The sequence below is a fragment of the Notolepis coatsorum genome (genome assembly GCF_963971535.1).
Source record: "Notolepis coatsorum genome assembly, chromosome: 16".
Lineage (NCBI taxonomy): Eukaryota > Metazoa > Chordata > Actinopteri > Aulopiformes > Paralepididae > Notolepis > Notolepis coatsorum.
Window position 1 is genome coordinate 68,315,022 of NC_140180.1, and position 18,643 is coordinate 68,333,664.

An 18,643-nucleotide genomic window follows, 5' to 3' on the forward strand; every position below is an offset into this window, starting at 1 on the left:
ATGGAAAGAAACTACAGAAATACAGCTAGATCCACGCACACACACACACACACACACACACACACACACACACACACACACACACACACACACACACACACACACACACACACACACACACACACACACACACACACACACACACACACACACACACACACACACACACACACACACACACACACACACACAATCTTATTATCGACTTGGCAAAACACAACAGCAAAGACCTTACAATAGCAACATGGTACAGAATATAACATTGAGGGTTTATTGTTGTACAGCAGCGTGACACCTGTAGAAGTATTAAGACACAATCCCATTAAACTCCACTCTATAACGATTCCTTAACACAGACACGGCTAGGGAGCAGGCAGACAGATGGAGACAGATGGAGAGAGAAAGAGAGAGATGAGAGGATTGTGTGTCACCGAAAATTGTTGTATGTGTGCAGTGGTGTAAAGTAAAGTACTTTTTGTGTGCTGAGCCTAAGTACAGTTTTGAGACACTTGCACACACTTGAGTATTTCCATTTTCAATTAACTTTTAAACTTGTACACCACTGCATTTCAAAGGAAATATACATTCCTCTGAACGCTGCAGTTACAAGTTACTTTGAAGGGAAAAAAAATTCTTCTGCATTTTATTTTGCATACAAAAACATATAATACGTTGATGAAAACGATGCACTTTCATAGCAATCAATTCAAGAGCCGGCGTAACTGGACCACCAACCACTTTAACATAACCTTTAGAGATTAACGCATCAATGACTGAACCATTTGCACATGTGTGAGTGATTAACAATTTAACAGTTACCAGATGAGCAAAGCGGAGTAGTAGACAACTCAAGATCATCTCCTATTTAATCCTCTCTCCTGTCGACAACTCCTCCTTCCCCCCTCGCTCCCTCCATCCACCGTTCTTGCCCTCCATCTCATCCCCTCCTCTGGTCTTTGTTCTCTCCACATTCACTCCTTATCTATTTCTCCTTCTCTCTCTCTCCTCTTCTTTTGTATTCCCCCTGGAGCTTCCCTTCTTTATCATCTTCCTCCTCCTCCTCCCCTCTCTCTATCTCTCTCTCTCTCTCTCTCTCTCTCTCTCTCTCTCTCTCTCTCTCCCACTGTGAACCTAAACTCTCAGTGGTGCCACAAGCTGATATCACGCAGTCTCACAGTGCTGTTTAATCTCACACACATGCGTACGTACAGTACAGTACACACACACGTGTGTGCACACACCCATAGACTTGCTCACACACACACACACACACACACACACACACACACACACACACACACACACACACACACACACACACACACACACACACACACACACACACACACACACACACACACACACACACACACACACACACACACACACACACACACACACACACACCTGGGTGGTCATTGATATGTTCAGGGCCAGAGCGTGACGGTAGTGCATCACTGCGATATGCATTAACACCATGCTGCGAGCATGCCTCCACACTGTCAGAGCTTGTCATGATTATCACACTGCCTCCAGAGAAGACAGAGGGAAGGAGGGTGAGAGAACTAACACTGGGATCCCACTGTCAACGACCAACAGGCCACATAGCCACCAGCCTCTTCATTCATCGTCTATTGAGACGATGAAGAGCAGTGGAGAGCAGACACCCCCCCCCCCCCCCCCCCCCCCACAAGAGCGAACGGCAATCAGATGTACGTCACATGTACAGCATCTGTGACTATTTTCTTTTGTTACATTTCAACTAATATGCACACTCCCATTTCACAGAAAATGAAATGAGAAAGAGTTGGTCGTTAATATCCAGATCGCAGCATGAGAAAAAGAGAGAGAGAGAAAGAGAGTTGCTCATCAATAGTGGGATCTCAGCATGAGAGAGCAAGGACGAGGAGTGTGGAGGAGGGGAAACGTACAGCTGCATACATACAGTTACATCCCTAGAACAGCTTCATTACATGAGGTTTCTTTGAAGTTGTCTCCAGTCCATACACCATTATAGGGCCTTTAATATCATATGTGCACGGGTCTATTTCAAGGACCTTTGAAATTCCAATGACTTTTCAAGGTCTTCTCTGGTGGTCATATTCGTTCATTCGGGGCAGCCCTCATTTTCAATGTTGTTGAGTATTTACAATCACATAATCACCCTGAATACATTTTACAAAGTACAAAGAAGATAAATAAAATAAATAAACTGTACTAATAAATAGAAAAATATAACATTTTAAAACACAATTAAAAAATGATAAAAGATTGTGGTGACCTGCTTGGTCACAAGTGCTAAATCAACCCATGGACACTAGTGTACTTAATGTACAGGGCTTTCCACAATTCAGGAGCACATCTACCAAATGGACTCTAGGCACTTTAAGTGTAAGCCAATCATTTGATTGTACCATTGTCCAGAGGTCCATTCCAATAATGAAGTGAGGTAATTTGGACAAAGGAAGTACATTTACATGGCATTTAAATGTAAATCTCTCATCAGGCCAAATACCAAGGTATTTGTATTCTGTCAGACCCATTCACAAAACTGTAGATATACAAAGGTCATTGTAAACTATATCTGGCTCTAGAGAACAACATCATTATATTTTGTTTCATTAGTACATTTTAGCATCAATTTGAGATTAATAAGTGTACTTCTCAGTGGCTAGTTTCACAAAATATGCAATACAATATATAACAGTGTCATCCGCATAAAGATGAACTTGACAGCATTTCAGAGATGAGACAATATTATTAATATAAATGGTAAATAAGACAGGGCCCAGAATTCATCCATGCGGGACACCTTTTGTAATTGATAGGAACTTTTTACACATTGGAGTCTCTCAGATAAGTAGCTCTGACACCAACTGCAAGCATTTGAATCAAAGCCAATACTTACTTTGTAAAATAAGAGAATGGTCAACTGTGTCAAATGTACTATATCATTTATACAGTACCCTACAAAGAAAATGGTTGTGGCAACGTACTCTTAACGTTGTCTATTGGTCTCCTAACGTTAGCATTACATATCAGGAAAGACAAGGAGCCTGTTGCTGCAACGTCACAAAATAACGTTGTGGATATGTTACATTTACATTAAAAAAATTTAACATTTGACCTCTAATGTAATATAATAATAACCTTACCACAATTTGTCATAATCATAACATGGTAGATTTACTACCGTTACATTTATTACCATGTTGATTACCTTTCCACAACATTGTCGATTGGCCACTTACTTACTAAACCCTGACCATGCATTCAGATTAAAAAGAAAAAAGGTTTGACTTAAAAACGGTACAAATATCAAGCCCAAATACCATTGAGATCAGGTTCGATTTACATTTGTAGGTAGGCTATGTGCTGCAACAAATGCAATGCACAAGTGCTAGTATAATATACAGTACCTCCTCACCAGAATAACAACCACAATTAAAGCACCAACTGCAGCGTATCAACAGAATATCATGACTACCTCCATTGAAATTGAATTTGTGAGCAGGCGCAGGTTGCACACATGTTCTCTGTTCAGTTTCAGCACCTTGGACAGCACCATGCTGATCTATAGCAGCACAGAGGCCTGCTTCAATTTACTTACATCCTATTGTCCACTTCCCCTTGAACATTTGAATTGTGAAATTATAGGAAATAAACCCTTTATAATGGCAACATACTGATGTCCAACTACTGGTATCCACACCACAACCTCCTCACTAGTATCTTTCTGATCAAAATTATGGCATTACCATTATTCCAATTTATTGATGTGAAAGTGCACAAGAACTTGAAACACCGAAAACTGATTGTATATACATTGTCTTGCATAGTTGTAGTTTCAGGACAGTAATAACCATAAACCAATGATTCCAACATTATATCAGCATCGAGTATTTTTGTCTTTTTCAAGCGGTGAATTACATTTCAGTTAGGATCCCCCACATATTAAAGTAGAATGTCTGCAGGCATTAGTAAGTTAAATGTAAGGCTTTCTAGACATGTTCATGCAAGTTGTATTCTTAGCTACTTGACATTTTTACAATTATCTAAAATGAAAACATTGACGTTGGTCCAATAAACAAACGTTTATTTTTGTCCAAGAAAAGGACACATTTCAGACTTTTACCACTCAAATACAAACACATTGTAACCACAGATAATACAATTTCCCAGAGGAGGAGCGGGCTGGAGCAGAGGCCACATTGGGGCCCATCCAGAGGATCCATGCCCAGGGAGGGTGTTGTGGAGCTGGGATCGATGCTCAGTGTCAGTGCTGGAGTAAGCTGGGTCCATCCCACTTAGACCTGCGGATCTGGAGACAGACAGGGAAAATGAGGCAGCTGACGCCCCTGTGGCGCAGTCTGGATCTCCCAGAATAAAGGTCTCCAGGGATGACCATCCGCTCTTCTTCCTCGCTCTGTTCAGCTCCATGCCTCCACCCGTCCCTCCGTCCTCGCCTCTAGAGTGTGGGCGCAGGCAAGTAGCCAGAGGGGAGAGTCGCGAGTCTGGAGGACGGAGCGGTGCTGCATTTCGGTACGGGACTTTCGGTTTAGTACGCGCTGTGTACCGAATGAATGTACTTAATTCAAAACTCCAAGTCCCCCCCCCCCCCCCCCTTCCCGCATTATAACTTGCGCAAAGGGCCGGATGTTGTTCGTTCAGCCTACGCACACCACTGAGAGATTACCTGTAATTTAGCATAGCCTCATAGTATGAAGAAAGCTAACGACAAGCAAGACCTAGCTACCCCCCCAACACACACCCTCTCTCTTTCAGTGCGTGAGGAGTAATTGGTGCTAGATTGAGACGGTGCTGTCTCTCAGAGCGAGATCAAATGAATGAAAGTTTACGGCATATAGAATGGACATTGATACACAGCAACGTGCCTCCGAACAAGGTGTGATAAACATGAAACAATATATTTTCCTTGGCATGAAACGGGAAATAGTAATCAAACCATTAGGGACCTGCATGGCGCTTCTGTCTCATTATTCAATACCTACAAGCTTTATCCTGAGGGATGATTTACAATAAAGTGCCAAGTGCTAAAAACTGAAAAGCAGGCTACTTACATTCTTGACGCTAGAACTGCCAAAATAGCGTTAGCATAAAAGAAGAAGGTAGGCCAGCTGTAGTTTAGATAGCTTGCATACAACTTTGTCTCGAGGTTCCACAAGTTTTTCCAAACAGGGCTTTTAGATTGCTCAGAGAGTAAATAACTGTATTCGCGACCGAGTTGGATCAAATGAATGTGTTTTTTTTTTTTTTTTATGGTTTTATTTTTTGCCGTTTTATCGCTTTATTACTACTCTGCAGTCCAGTAGGGAGAGACAGAGGAGAAATGGGAGACAGAGTGGGGGAAGACATTCGGGAAATAACGACGCGCGCTATGTGGTTCGCCACTGGGGCGCCCCATGCATGTTTTTTTTATTAACTTTTTCGTCGATTATTAATTAGAATATAGTTTATTCGTTGACAGCCCTACTTAAGAGTAACTGAACACTACATAACCCTCGAGTGGAACATGGAAAGCCACGTTCTGCAAACTTTCCCCCACTGTACCGAAATCATACTGAACCGTGAGGTACGTACCGAACCATGTTTTTTGTGTACCGTTACCGACCGACTGACCGCCTAACTAACTGACTGCCTAACTGACTGACACTCACTCACTGACTGACTGACTGACTGCCTAACTGACTGACACTCACTCACTCACTCACTGACTGACTGACTGACTGCCTAACTGACTGACACTCACTCACTCACTCACTGACTGACTGACTGACTGACCGACCGACTGACTGACTGACTGACACTCACTCACTCACTCACTCACTCACTCACTCACTCACTCACTCATGACTGACTGACCGACTGCCTAACTGACTGACTGACTAACTAACTGACACTCACTCACTCACTCACTGACTGACTGACTGACTGATTGACTGACACTCACTGACTAACTGACTGATTGACTGACACTCACTGACTAACTGACTGACACTCACTGACTGACTCACATACAAACTCACATTATCTATGAGGCAACTAATAGCGATGTACCAGTCCAATAATTATGTTCCCATATAGGCCACTATAGCCATAATAGGTGTAAGCATGTATTTGCTCAATTGAAAATGGAATTCCACCATAAAGACATGCATCTGATGAGCCTTTCTGTATTGTAGCAGCAAATCTCCAATTCTGTTGGAGCGCGAAACGAAAAGCAGACTTGAAACTGTTTTCATCATGTTATGCATACAGACTTACCAGTTAATAATTGAGTGGAATCCATGCACATCAGGCCTATAAATGGAAGCAGAGTCCTGACTCATCACTATGGATACGTGGGTCAGGTTGACTCAATGTCAGGATGCATGCATCCACAGCAAGATATGTTCTGAAATATTAGAAGCCTAATCCATAATGGCAGTGTGGCCCACTATTGGTTTTGTTACCCTACTTACTGGACATATACTGTGTATCTGTTTGCACAATATCTAGACAGAATCATGCCTGGATTGGCATGAAAATCTCCTCTGGTGAAATAAAGGAAGCCTAGCTGGTAGGTGGAGATGTTGTGCTTCTTCGGTCATGTTAGTGTAAACTACTGATGAGTCGGTCGCAGTCAACCAGTACCTGCTAACAGGTCTGACCCTTTAGCTCAGCTGGTTAGTGCATCCGCCTGTGGATCCTATGGTCCCCGGTTCACATCCACTCTGTTACATTAGCCTACCTTGGATTTGGTTGGCGAATCATTTCCCTGGGATTTTCTAACAAAATCAAGGCAATACATGCTTTTTAAACTTCCTGTAGTTTTGTGTTTTTGTGGAATTGTTCCTGCCCAAATAAGCCAAAGTAAGACTTTTACCTTTATTCAAACTAACATTGTGATTGACTGAAAACCTTCAGTAGCCAGCTGCCAAAATTCTGTCAGTTACTTCACACAAAGTTTCTGTGCTTTTCATTGCAACAAGTACTTTCTTCGGTTGCATTGTCTGCAAGTAGCTCTAACTTTTGCATCAGTCTAGCTAACATTAGCTTCATGTTTGCTAATTTCATACAGTGTTACATGATAAGATAAAAAGAGCCAAGATGTCAAATGTGTGTATATTACAGGTGTCATATTAACTATGGATCATAGAATGTATGGATTGCTTCATAAACACAGTAGCTCACGCTAGTCAGATGAAAGGGGCGACATAGGAATGTAGAATCTAGCCTTATATTGTATTATATTTATGTACACAGTTGCATTTTACATTAACAAGCAGAACGGACACAGAAGACACACTGACTGGCACCCACTTTACTTTCTGCGTCCATGTTAACCACACACTCCGCGCTCGTGTTGTGGAGGTGTAGGGATAGAATCCCAGTCTAGGCTATTTTCTCTGTGTGCCAGACGCAGCAATACAGTGAGAGATTCACTCTCAGCGACTCCACAATACAAGCAAACTTTAGCCAACCATGTCATGACTGCTTGAGATGATCATCTAGCTATATAGTAGCTCTTTTAATTACGCATACAGTAGTTGCGGTTGCCTGAAAATCAGACTGAAATAAAGCTGAATTTAATAAAGCTGGTTAACTGAAATGCACTTTTGTGTAAGATCACTTGCTGCATTGAACAGCATGAGTCATTACTAAAATAACTCAAGTTCCTGTGAGCTAGTTGGGCGAAGGTTGAGGGGACAGTGGTTCAGGACGTAGAGCGGTCGTCTGGTAATCAGAAGGTTCCTTGTTCGATTCTGGCTCCTCCCGGCAGCGTGTCAAAGTGTCCTTGAGCAAGACACCTAACCCCTAACCCCTAATTGCTCCTTAATTAATCCTTAACGAATGTGAGGCATACGTTTTAAAGCGATTTGGATAAAAGTGCTTTATAAATGCAATCCAATGGTCCTGGGAGACGGCTAAGTTAACATTAGCTTAACCTGTAAAAAGTGTGTTCAAAGTGAAAGACTTTCAGTTCTGCGTTAGGATGGAGTAGACACTTATACACGTATATCTTTTCACTTATACGACACAAGACAATTGGAGTATAAATGGGAAGAATGTGTTCAACATCATTTAAGTTCAGAGCTTCTGATCCATTAGCTATATTGCCATTTGCTATGTTGTACAGTATAGTTTGCTTATGATAATGGCAATTGCAATTACTGTATCCATTCTTCATACAATTCACATTGAATTTCACGTTGCAGAGCAATGACGTTGGAGACAACCAGCATATGGAGGAGGAGCACTTTGAACACAGAATCAATCTCCTTGAAAGCCAGGGACTTTGCATCAAAGTAGGAGTGACTGACAGAGACTGACGCGTAGCCGTGATGTTATACTGTAGCACATACGATACTCTGTTTCTGCTCAAGATACAGACACTATTCAAACATCCTTTCCTTGTGATCTCTTTGTTATAAGAAGACAGAGCAAATAAAATGTTGAACACAAATAAACTGCGGACCCCCTGTGGTGCCTGTTTCAGGGTTGTTCAAGTCATACCACCAGGCCTATCTGAGCCTTTGAGCTAAATGTGTATTTGAACACATTTTCTTTTAACCTTTATTTACCCACGAATGCTCTTTTTCAGCAACACCCTGCTTCACATTCACACAGTTCCATTCTCACCTGGGAGCTGCCCAGTACAACCACAGTGTGACACTGTTGGCCACCGAGCAACACTGGAGCTGTTGGGGGTTAAGTGCCTTGCTCAACGGTACTTCAGCAGTTGGTATTTGTTCACTTCCCTGCACAGATCTTTCCTGCGGTCTGGGAGAACGAACTGGCGACCTTCCAGTCACAAACCCGCTTCTCTAACCGTTAGGCCACTGCTGCCCTGTTATCATAGCTGCTGTTATGATAGACTAAGAAAGCTCTAAAAAGGATATTCTCATGTACACGTCACCCTCCTCAAGAGCACCATGAGCCTGATGCAGACTGCAGTGTTACGCACTTCAACCCTCCTCAAGAGCACCATTTTCACCATTTTCATGTCTTTCTGGCGGAATATTACCTTCAACAGCAGTTCCATTTTTAAAGGGAAACTCCACTGCAAAAGTTTAATTTGGTAGAATGTGATTTGGTCGTACAAATGTGTCTATGTGGCTGGACAAAGTGTTTTCCTTGTAGAAACCTTTAGCTTTGTGAAGAGGATGACGTCAATTTAACGGCAGCCCTACGACATGTTCTATTGATTGATATTTTTTTATTTTTGTGTCTTACATACAGATGTATGCCCAGCAAGACCACCCGCATTTCATTGTATACTTGTATGCCGTGACAAATAAAACTCTTGACTTGACTAGCCCATATGGGCTTACAAGACACATAAACAATAAGTGATCATAGACCAAGTTGGCCACAAAAACTAAAACTAAATGAAACATAATAACAAGCTGTAAACAATGTACTTCAAAGAAACAAGAGGAATTCATATCAAATTATATAGGATATAATGTGTTTTGTACTTTCTCCAAAAATCCTGCAAAACTGAAAATCTCCTCCACAAATAAACAACTCAACATACAACTTGCAGACTGCCAAAACAAATCCGAATTTACAAATGGAACTTTCTCAAATAAAACCCTCCTCAAGTCGGTGTACAAGGGGCAGTGAAAAACTAAATGAAATGCATCCTCCACCACTCCCAGATCACAGAGAACACACAACCGCTCCTCCTCAGGTGTACCTTGGAATCTACCCACTTCCACCGCCAATGGCAGGGTACCAGACCTTAACTGGGCACACAGAGACCTCCGTCCTCTCTTTAAATGTAACATTAAAGGGCTGTCTTAAATACTTCGAAGCTTCGTTCGATGGGCATGGGATTCGAATATGAAAATAAAATTTGATTATAAAAAAATATATATGATAGAGGTTTTGTTTCAGATTTTTATCATCAATTACTAATGTCCTCATATGAAACCCTCCACCTAGACTCCATCTGGAGGAGGGATATACCAGACCTGGAAAGCGATTTTGATTGGCAAGAAGCCTGGGCAAATGTTCGATTTACATCAAGGAACCCGGACCATCAACAAATAAATCTTAACTATATTCACAGGACATACTTGACTCCTATAATAAGACTGAAAAAAATTGGTCTTAAACAAGACTCCAAATGCTCGTTATGTACAAATGGGGACGAGGGGACATTTATGCACATGTACTGGGACTGCCCACCAGTTAAAATATTCTGGAAAGAGGTGACCCAGCAATTATCAAATCTCTTAACTCTGAATATACCTGTACACCCCTCTGTACTACTGCTGAATGATGTTTTTGAGTATGCAGTAAATGGTAGTGTCTGGTTAGGAGCGAGGTATAATGGATGGATTATCCAATGGGGGGTCCGGGAGGGGGGGGTACGAGCTAGACGAGCATATGTGTAGGGTATTAGATAGCAGGTATTGGGGGTATATCCTGTATAAGACATTTAACTATATGGTGATTTCATTGGATGTGCACTGTTAATAATGCTTGTATATCTTATCGTGTGTTGTCATGTTTGTCTATATGTTTGTTTAAAAAATTATAAAAAAATAAAACACAAAAAAATATATATGATTTATTAAAATTAAAAAAAAAATTGTGCAAAATCAACTCTGCCTCTCTTTGTTAATTACAACAAGCAATGCTGTTTGTTATTTAAGATGAGGTCGGACTCGGCACTGACAGATTTGTGTTCATTGTGCTGCTTTTATAAAGCCTCAAATGACGGCTTACAATATTTCATGAAAGCAAAGTGTTTTGTTTGTCTAAGAATTAAAAAGGTTTAAACTTTACAGCACTGACAAACATGAACAAAGTGCTGTACAAGTCCCACAACATAAAAAAAATTAAAAATAAAAATTGAAATAAAAAATATATATATTTATAATCTTTTATTTTTATTTTTTTTTATCTCAAAGCTTCGAATTAAAATCGAATCTCGGCCCCAAAGCTTCGAATTCCAAAAAAAATTCGAAGGTCAGCCCTAACTGTAAAATACTCATCTTTAATTTCAACATATTTTTTTAGTTTTTGGTTTCTTCCATATCTCCACCTTCCACTTATCCTGATGGATTGTTGATAATTTTGGTTTAATTATATTAACCTTACACTGCAGATTATTCATAACAATCATACTTAAATCAGCAGAAGAAAAAATCATGGACAACTCTCTTGACCAGGGATGACCATGTGCTCTGTCCAAGTTAAATATATTTTTTGTCACCCTATCATCTGGCTAGTAGCAGTCATCTACAAAGGGGAGGTGAGTTTGAACCTCCCACTACCCTCAAAGCTGCATCTCAGAAGGGGAAATTAATATTGGTTGAGAAAGTTAAAGAGCACAAAAGCAACATTTCTGTGAATATCTCCCCTTCTGGAGCACCAATCAAAACTGTCTTTTTTCATTTGTCATTGTGGGTTGGCCTTTGTCTGTTGAGTAGGTCCCATAGTGTAATTTTTCTTTAAATTAATTGTATTTAGGCTGACAGTCTGCAAGATTATCGAACTATAATCTCACCACTCATAATGTGAAAAAAAGGTAAGTAGAAGAACAAAATATTAGCATTTGGGCTACTCCAAACTTCAAATAAGTGATTTCAGTTGATTGTATATCTACAAAAATAGCCTAGTAGTTGATCTAATTTGAAGACTATTATAGCCCTTGGGATTGGGAATAAATTAGAGATAGTAGAAAGTAACCTATACATACATAATTTCCCAGTGTGTACATGTCAGAGCATTGGGCCTTATACAGTAGGTGTTAATTGTAATCGAGTTATAATGAACATATGTCCTGATAGCTTATCAACAATTATTCTAATTTAATTAGCCTGTCTATAAACACTATCAAGCCCCATGAATAGAGCCTACAGTGACTGGCTAAGAGGAGAAAGACATTTAACATTCTAGTCAGCCGTGGTAGCTATAATATTCTGTCAGGCTTGGATGCACTACAGTACATTGTCACCTGACTTGCAGGGTTTCCATGGAGACTGCTCGGAGCGTGGCTTCAGGTAAGGTAAAAAGAAAAGTTGACAAATGGGGGGATCTGAGGACTTTTCTAAAATGTAAAATATAACTCTATATATATGAACTCTCCAATCACTGGAGTTCACTGGAACCACTGCAGCTGAGGACAGACGTAGCCCATAAAACCAACTGGTTTGGAGGAACAACCCTCGCCATGCTTGGTAGGTACACATGGGAGAGGAAAGAAAGTGTCAACGTTGATCAAGGTAATGGTGATACTTTAATGAAAACCAAAAACCATATGTCTAATGTAATTAATGAGCTCCATTTCAAAAACATTCTTCAGGTCCAGGTCTCAGGCCCAAGTGACCACCAGATATACTGCAGGGTATTATAGAAAAAGCACATGTTCATCCTCTTACATTCTTTGTACAATATTGTGTGAACTATCTCTTTACTGCTTGTACAATAAACCAGCTTACTGGGCCTAAATGCTCTAGCGTACAGACAGCATGTTGGAACCACTTTAACGACCAATTATCTCATAACAAAACATCGTAGGTTCTGCTCGGCCCAGGTGCAGCTTATCATCCCATGCTGCAGTTCCCATGAGAACTACTTGTGTTTTTTCCTGTATGCAAACCGTGTGTTCCATCTTATTGTATAAACGTGGGTGTGACCACAAATCAGTCTCTGATTTTGAACTGAAACTACATTCTTTGGAATACCATTGAATCGATCTCAATTTCTCTTAAGTTCACCAGCATTGGTAAAAGACATTTTCCACAACAAGGGTTATGTCTAAGTGAAGAAAGAATGATTTAAATGCTTCATTGGGTAGGTCACCCAAAACATTACTCTAGACTGCTATCTACCCATACAGATAGTTTCAGTGTGATCTCTTACTCTAGACTGCTATCTATCCATCCAGATCATTTGAGTATGACAGTGTGATTTCAGCAGTAGACTATGTGAGTTTAGGGTCTTGTTGAGCAATCTTCAATTACATTTTTTACATGATATGAAAGTACAGGTTCATACCTTAAAAATGAGCAGCAGCAGCAGCGAGAGCCTGTCTGACACGTGGAGCGCACTGGAGTATAGAAATAGAAATAAATAGTTTGTTAGATAAATTCAATAATCTAACAGTTATGTTATGCCTTTATTATATGCCTTATGGGCACTGCCAGCCAGCCTTTATGCAACGGAGAGATACACTTTAATTTTGATGGAGAGATACAATTTAACACAAACGGTTCCAAAGATATTAATGTTTCTCTGCATATTTTCACAACGCCAACAAAGTAGCCTACTGGGTCCGTTGTCTCGGAATGGATTTGGTAGCTGTCATTTCTGCATGTCTCCGTCTCCGACACCTGAGACCGAAAGTACTTACTTACCCACTCCCCTGCAACACAACTGTAGTTCTTTACACAGGAGGGAAATTATACCAGCCGCACAATCTAACAATAATTAACATATTTATAAATCATATTAAGTTTAGCAAATAAGGAGACATATAGAGAACATTTCAAAGGACTCAAAATGGCCAATATCTCTATTTTGACCTATTTCTTAATTGCGGGACAATTTGGGGTTTTCTGAAGAAGCATGAGCTCCTTAACAAGGGGGCCTAGACCGTGCCAAGTCACATATTGCTGTTAAGGTTTTCAAATGCAAACTTTTTTGGCACTTTGAGCACCACAAAATAAGGCCCATTGCTCCATTGTATTGGACTGACGGCAGACATCCCTATAGACAGCGATGCAGTCGTGCACACACGCGGTTACACGCCGTTGTAGTAGATCACTGAGGCAGAAGTGCGCGCGGATATGCACACGCGCACACAAAAATGCGTTCACAATTGTCACTGAACTCGTCGCGCCGGCCGGCACTTATCACCTAGACTTTGCATAATAATAGGATACCGATAGCATAACAACGAGAAGAGCCAAACCAAAATACAAGCCCTGTACCAATTGGTGGGGGGTTGCTTGATCTGTGGTCCCGACTGGAAGGATGAGACATTAAGTTGTGCTTCAGTCTCTGAAGGAAACTGTCCTTGTGTAAACTAACTCTAAGTTACATTGTTAATCTATAGTTTGTATTTACTTTTCTAGTTTAAGTTAATTCAATTAAAGAAATTGTAACTACAATTACATTTAAAACATTTATGCATAATAATCATCTGTTCTGTGCGCAACCGAGGGAACATGTATGCGCGTGCGGTAAGAGATCACACTGAAACTATCTGGACGGATAGATACTCAATGTATGTTGTCTTCTTTTGTGGTTTGGGTGAATTGTCTTAATTCACCTTGTATCTATCCACACACCTAACATCAAGGTTGGAATTGAATTCATTGGATGAGAGCGTGTGTAGAAATGGTCATACCCACCAAGACATGGTGTTTTTTTCTGTGGCATTTAAAAAATTTCACATTTCTTACGGCCTATGAGCCGTTATACACACAGGCACTCAAACACAGATCCGGCACTCACACTTTGCGGGGAGGCCGTAGCCACAGGTGATCTTGGCCTGTCCCGTCTCACAGCCCTGTAGGGAGGAGCACTCCTTCTTCAGCTTTGGACCAGCTGTGCGGTGGATGGCTCCGTCCACTGGGGAGGAGAGAAGAGGATAAACTATCAGTGTCTATCTATCTAGACACCAAAAGGACAGGGGAGAAGCTTGGAGAAGAAAGATTGGAGAGGTAGAGCAGAGGAGAAATGAGGAAGTGAAATACATAGAAAGTATTAGGAATTAAATGGAAGAAACAAGGATGACAAAACAGTCAAAAAGACACAGATGACGACAGTGGCTCAGAAGGTAGAGCAGTCGTCTGTCTGGTAATGGGAAGGTTCCCGGTTCGAATTCAAGCTCGTACCGGCACCGTGTCAAACTTAACTCCTAACTGCTCCTGATGAGCGCTCCTGATGAGCAGGTTGGCACCTTGCCTGGCTGCCTCTGCTGTCAATGTATGAGTGAATGGGTGAATGTGAGGCATAACTTGTAAAGTGATTTGGACAAAAGCGCTATATAAATGCAGTCGATTTACAAATACTTCTTAATATTAATATACTACTTCCGCATGTTAGGCAGGGACTATGGATGCAAATTTGCTCATTAGCCAACTCAAGCACATTTATATTGATGTGGAAACTGAAATGCTGATTAATGTGCATTGTCCCTTGGTAAAAAAAAGAATATATATATATATTCCAAATGATTGGATAATATGCAATTCTCTTGCATTTCTACTCATGAATCTGAATGATTTTGTGTGTGTAGATTCATGAGTAAAAATGCAAGAGAATTGCCTATTATCCAATCATTTCCCCACGTCTCTCTATCACATCCCATCATGTGTGTTTATTATGCATCAATGGTGGCACAGTGGTTAGCGCTGCTGCCTCACAGCAAGAAGGTCCTATATTTGAACCCCAGCAGGGGGCCTTTCTGTGTGGAGTTTGCATGTTCTCCCCATGTTTGAGTGGGTTTCCTCCGGATAATCTGGTTTCCTCCCACACCAAAAGTCATTAGGCAGACGTTAGGCAGGGACTATGGATTAGCCAACTTTGGAAACTGAAAATGTTGATTCATTATTGTCATTCAGATTCATGAGGAAGAATGCAAGAGAATTGCCTATTATTAGATCATCAACACACACACACACATAGGGATGTCACATTATTTTCTAATTTAATTTAGAATTTTCATAAAAACACGAGATTCGAACTTGAAGGGAGAAATTCAAATGTATTTTTCAAAAATGTTATAATATAATTATTTAAATATATATTTTTTAATAATATTATTATTTAAAAAAAAAACGGTCAGGTCATATAGGTGATACTGTGGTGAAAAGAATGATACCAAACATACCCCATAGTAAAAAAAATTGCTTATTTTTAGTTTCTAGTTTAGGATTCTCAGGAAAAGTACAATTAAAACTTCAGCACAAAGATGAACACAGACACACAAGGGCGAATTCACAAAGGGATTGCACAGCTTTTTCTGATGCTATATCTGTGCAAATAACCCCAAAACAAACGTTGCTATTCACAATGCACCGCAAAGGGTGAAAACCGTGCTAACTGCGTTGCCATCATCATTGTATCTCTGTGCGTCCGGGCAATTTGCGTGTATTTAAATGAGGTAATATGGGCAGAAAATGAGCCCCTGTCTATGCAAATGAGCCCCATTGCAAAAAATACTCCAATTCACAAAGATTGGCGCTAATTGCCACACGCAGTTAAAGAAGTTATTTCCGTCTTCAGAGAGTTGGTGGTAACTAAGCGCATTTATAAGGGGTGTCATGGCCAGCGTCTCTGGTGATCATGGCAGCAGTGATTGTAGCCAAGGTTAGGTAATAATCACAATAAAGAGAATAGACCCGGGGCGGCTACGTGGCGTAGTGGGCAAGGCACTCGCCACGAAATGCTGGAGACGCTGGGCTCGTCAGTTCGAGCCCAGCGCTCCACATTTGCTTTCAGTTTAGCTGGTCGTCCGTACTAATACACATTGGCCGTATTAGGGGGTGGGAAACTGATGGGTGGGGATCGAGCGTTGTGGACAGCGACTCCTACAGGTCGGTTGGTGCGCCTGCGCAGTAGAATCAGGAGGTGTCGGGGGCAGCGTGAGCCTCCCACGCGTTACTCCTCGCCACTGAGAGATCGAGCTGCGCAGGTGAAAAGATGCGACTGCTGTTACCTCAAGTACCGGAGGGGACTTGTGCTATGTATGACTTAGTCCACATTGCAGCCGGCTTGTGGGAGGCAAGAAACAGCGTCCGTGACAGGGGAGGGTTGAATTGGATGATACGAAATTGGGATGAGAGAAAATATAGAAAAAATGGGAGAAAAAGTGGATAAAAAAAAATAAAGAGAATAGAACCCGCACACTCATATGCTCCAGAATAAACTTTTAACTAGAAACCGCGATCGTGTTTGTCGAGCATGTTTTACGTCCGGTAAAACACGGCAATGTGATCATTACAGAAGCATGTTTTACGTTAAAAAATACCAGCAGGAGACCTTACCTCTTTCAGAAAGTACTCCAAAATGAATCAATCCCAGTCGATCCCATGGCGATCGCAATTACTCGTGTATATTGGGCATGTCTACCATACGGGAAAGAATAGCTCTGAGGCACCAAATCTTCCACCGATTGCTATGTTGTGATCCACTCCTAGGCGGAAAGAGCCGAAGGTAAACTCAGTACTGGCCCAGGCTGGAAGACAACTGATATCCCCAGTTCAAAAGGTAGGCGATACTGGCACCTGGTGAGATTAGATCGTCATTGCAATTCCCACGTAGATGAGCCAGAGAGACCTAGAGAGCTCCGGGCGAGTGTTTAGAACGGGGATCAAAGGAAAAATATCAAAGGATCTAAAAACGAGATATTACGTTTTTGGCGCTCAAGCGTTGGCGGCGAAACACGAGTTATTACGTTTTTGGCCATCAATGAGTTAAGATGCACATTTGTTGTTGCACATAGCAGGCGCAAATCACACACAGTTAAGGGTGCTATTAGCGGCCGCAATCCATTCTTTGTGAATTCGCTCCACAGTATATGCAAATGAACACACACATTCACATACACAAACAAACAAACATGCTTGCATGCACACAGATATACACTGAGGTTAATATTAAATGTTTACTTCAACACACACACACACACACACACACACACACACACACACACACACACACACACACACACACACACACACACACACACCTACTCAATAATGCATGCATGCACAAACTGACAGACAAACACACAGACAGACACACACTCTCCAAAAGATTATTATTAGATTACATATTACATTACAGAGATAATACAAATCGGACTCCGATCAAAAACGGACTCTGTCATTTTTCATTCTCAATAATGAAATCAGAGCCCCATGCAGGCTGGGTAGATTGACCCTGGGCCTGTACACTGACATAATATCTGCATTAGATAGGAAGAAACACTGTGCTGCCCTTTTTGTAGATCCATCCAAAGCATTTAATACAGTTGATCATCCCTTGCTCTTACAAAGAGTATCTAGTATTGGTTTGGATAGGAAGGCGTGAGATTGGTTTCAGAAATATTTGGTTGAGAAGTGATAATGTGTGAAGTCGGGAAATGCCCCATCTGAATTTATGTCAATAACAAAAGGTGTGCCACAAGGTTCAGTTTTGGGTCCCGTCCTCTTCACTTTATATCAATGATACCGTCTCTTCTTTGAATGGTTGTCAAGCCTATCTTTATGTTGACAACACTATTTTGTATTGTATTGCTAATTCTGTAACACTGACTATTGAGAACTTGCTATCTTCCTTTATTGCCCTTCAGGAAATGCTTATTAATCTTAAATTGGTGCGTATATATACGTGATTGGGCGCCATCCTTAACCCATTCAGTGCCAACCACGAGATTAGTCGGGTTAACTCGCCATGCGTTGAGTGCCAAGACCCGAGAAACCAGAGAAAACTCTGGTTTTAATCGTTATTTCTTTTATTAGCAATATCCATAAATGTTTCATCCATCCAGCCTGACGTTATCATTGGGAATAGGTCTGAGCTCGAAAAGGGCAAATACCGCCGCCTATCGTCTCCCGGATGGTATTGCACATCAGTGGATTGGATTGGATGGGACTGTGCATCAGAAAAA

General features: G+C 41.1%; 1 protein-coding gene across 1 annotated transcript in view; it reads right to left on the reverse strand.

Annotated features, from left to right (window-relative positions):
* Positions 1–18,643, reverse strand: part of macrod1 (mono-ADP ribosylhydrolase 1) — a 496,258-nt gene that overhangs the window by 97,204 nt on the left and 380,411 nt on the right. The window contains exon 5 of the mRNA XM_084332361.1: positions 14,479–14,595. Within this exon, the coding sequence (XP_084188487.1) occupies positions 14,479–14,595 (117 nt within the window). The remainder of the gene's footprint in view (positions 1–14,478; positions 14,596–18,643) is intronic.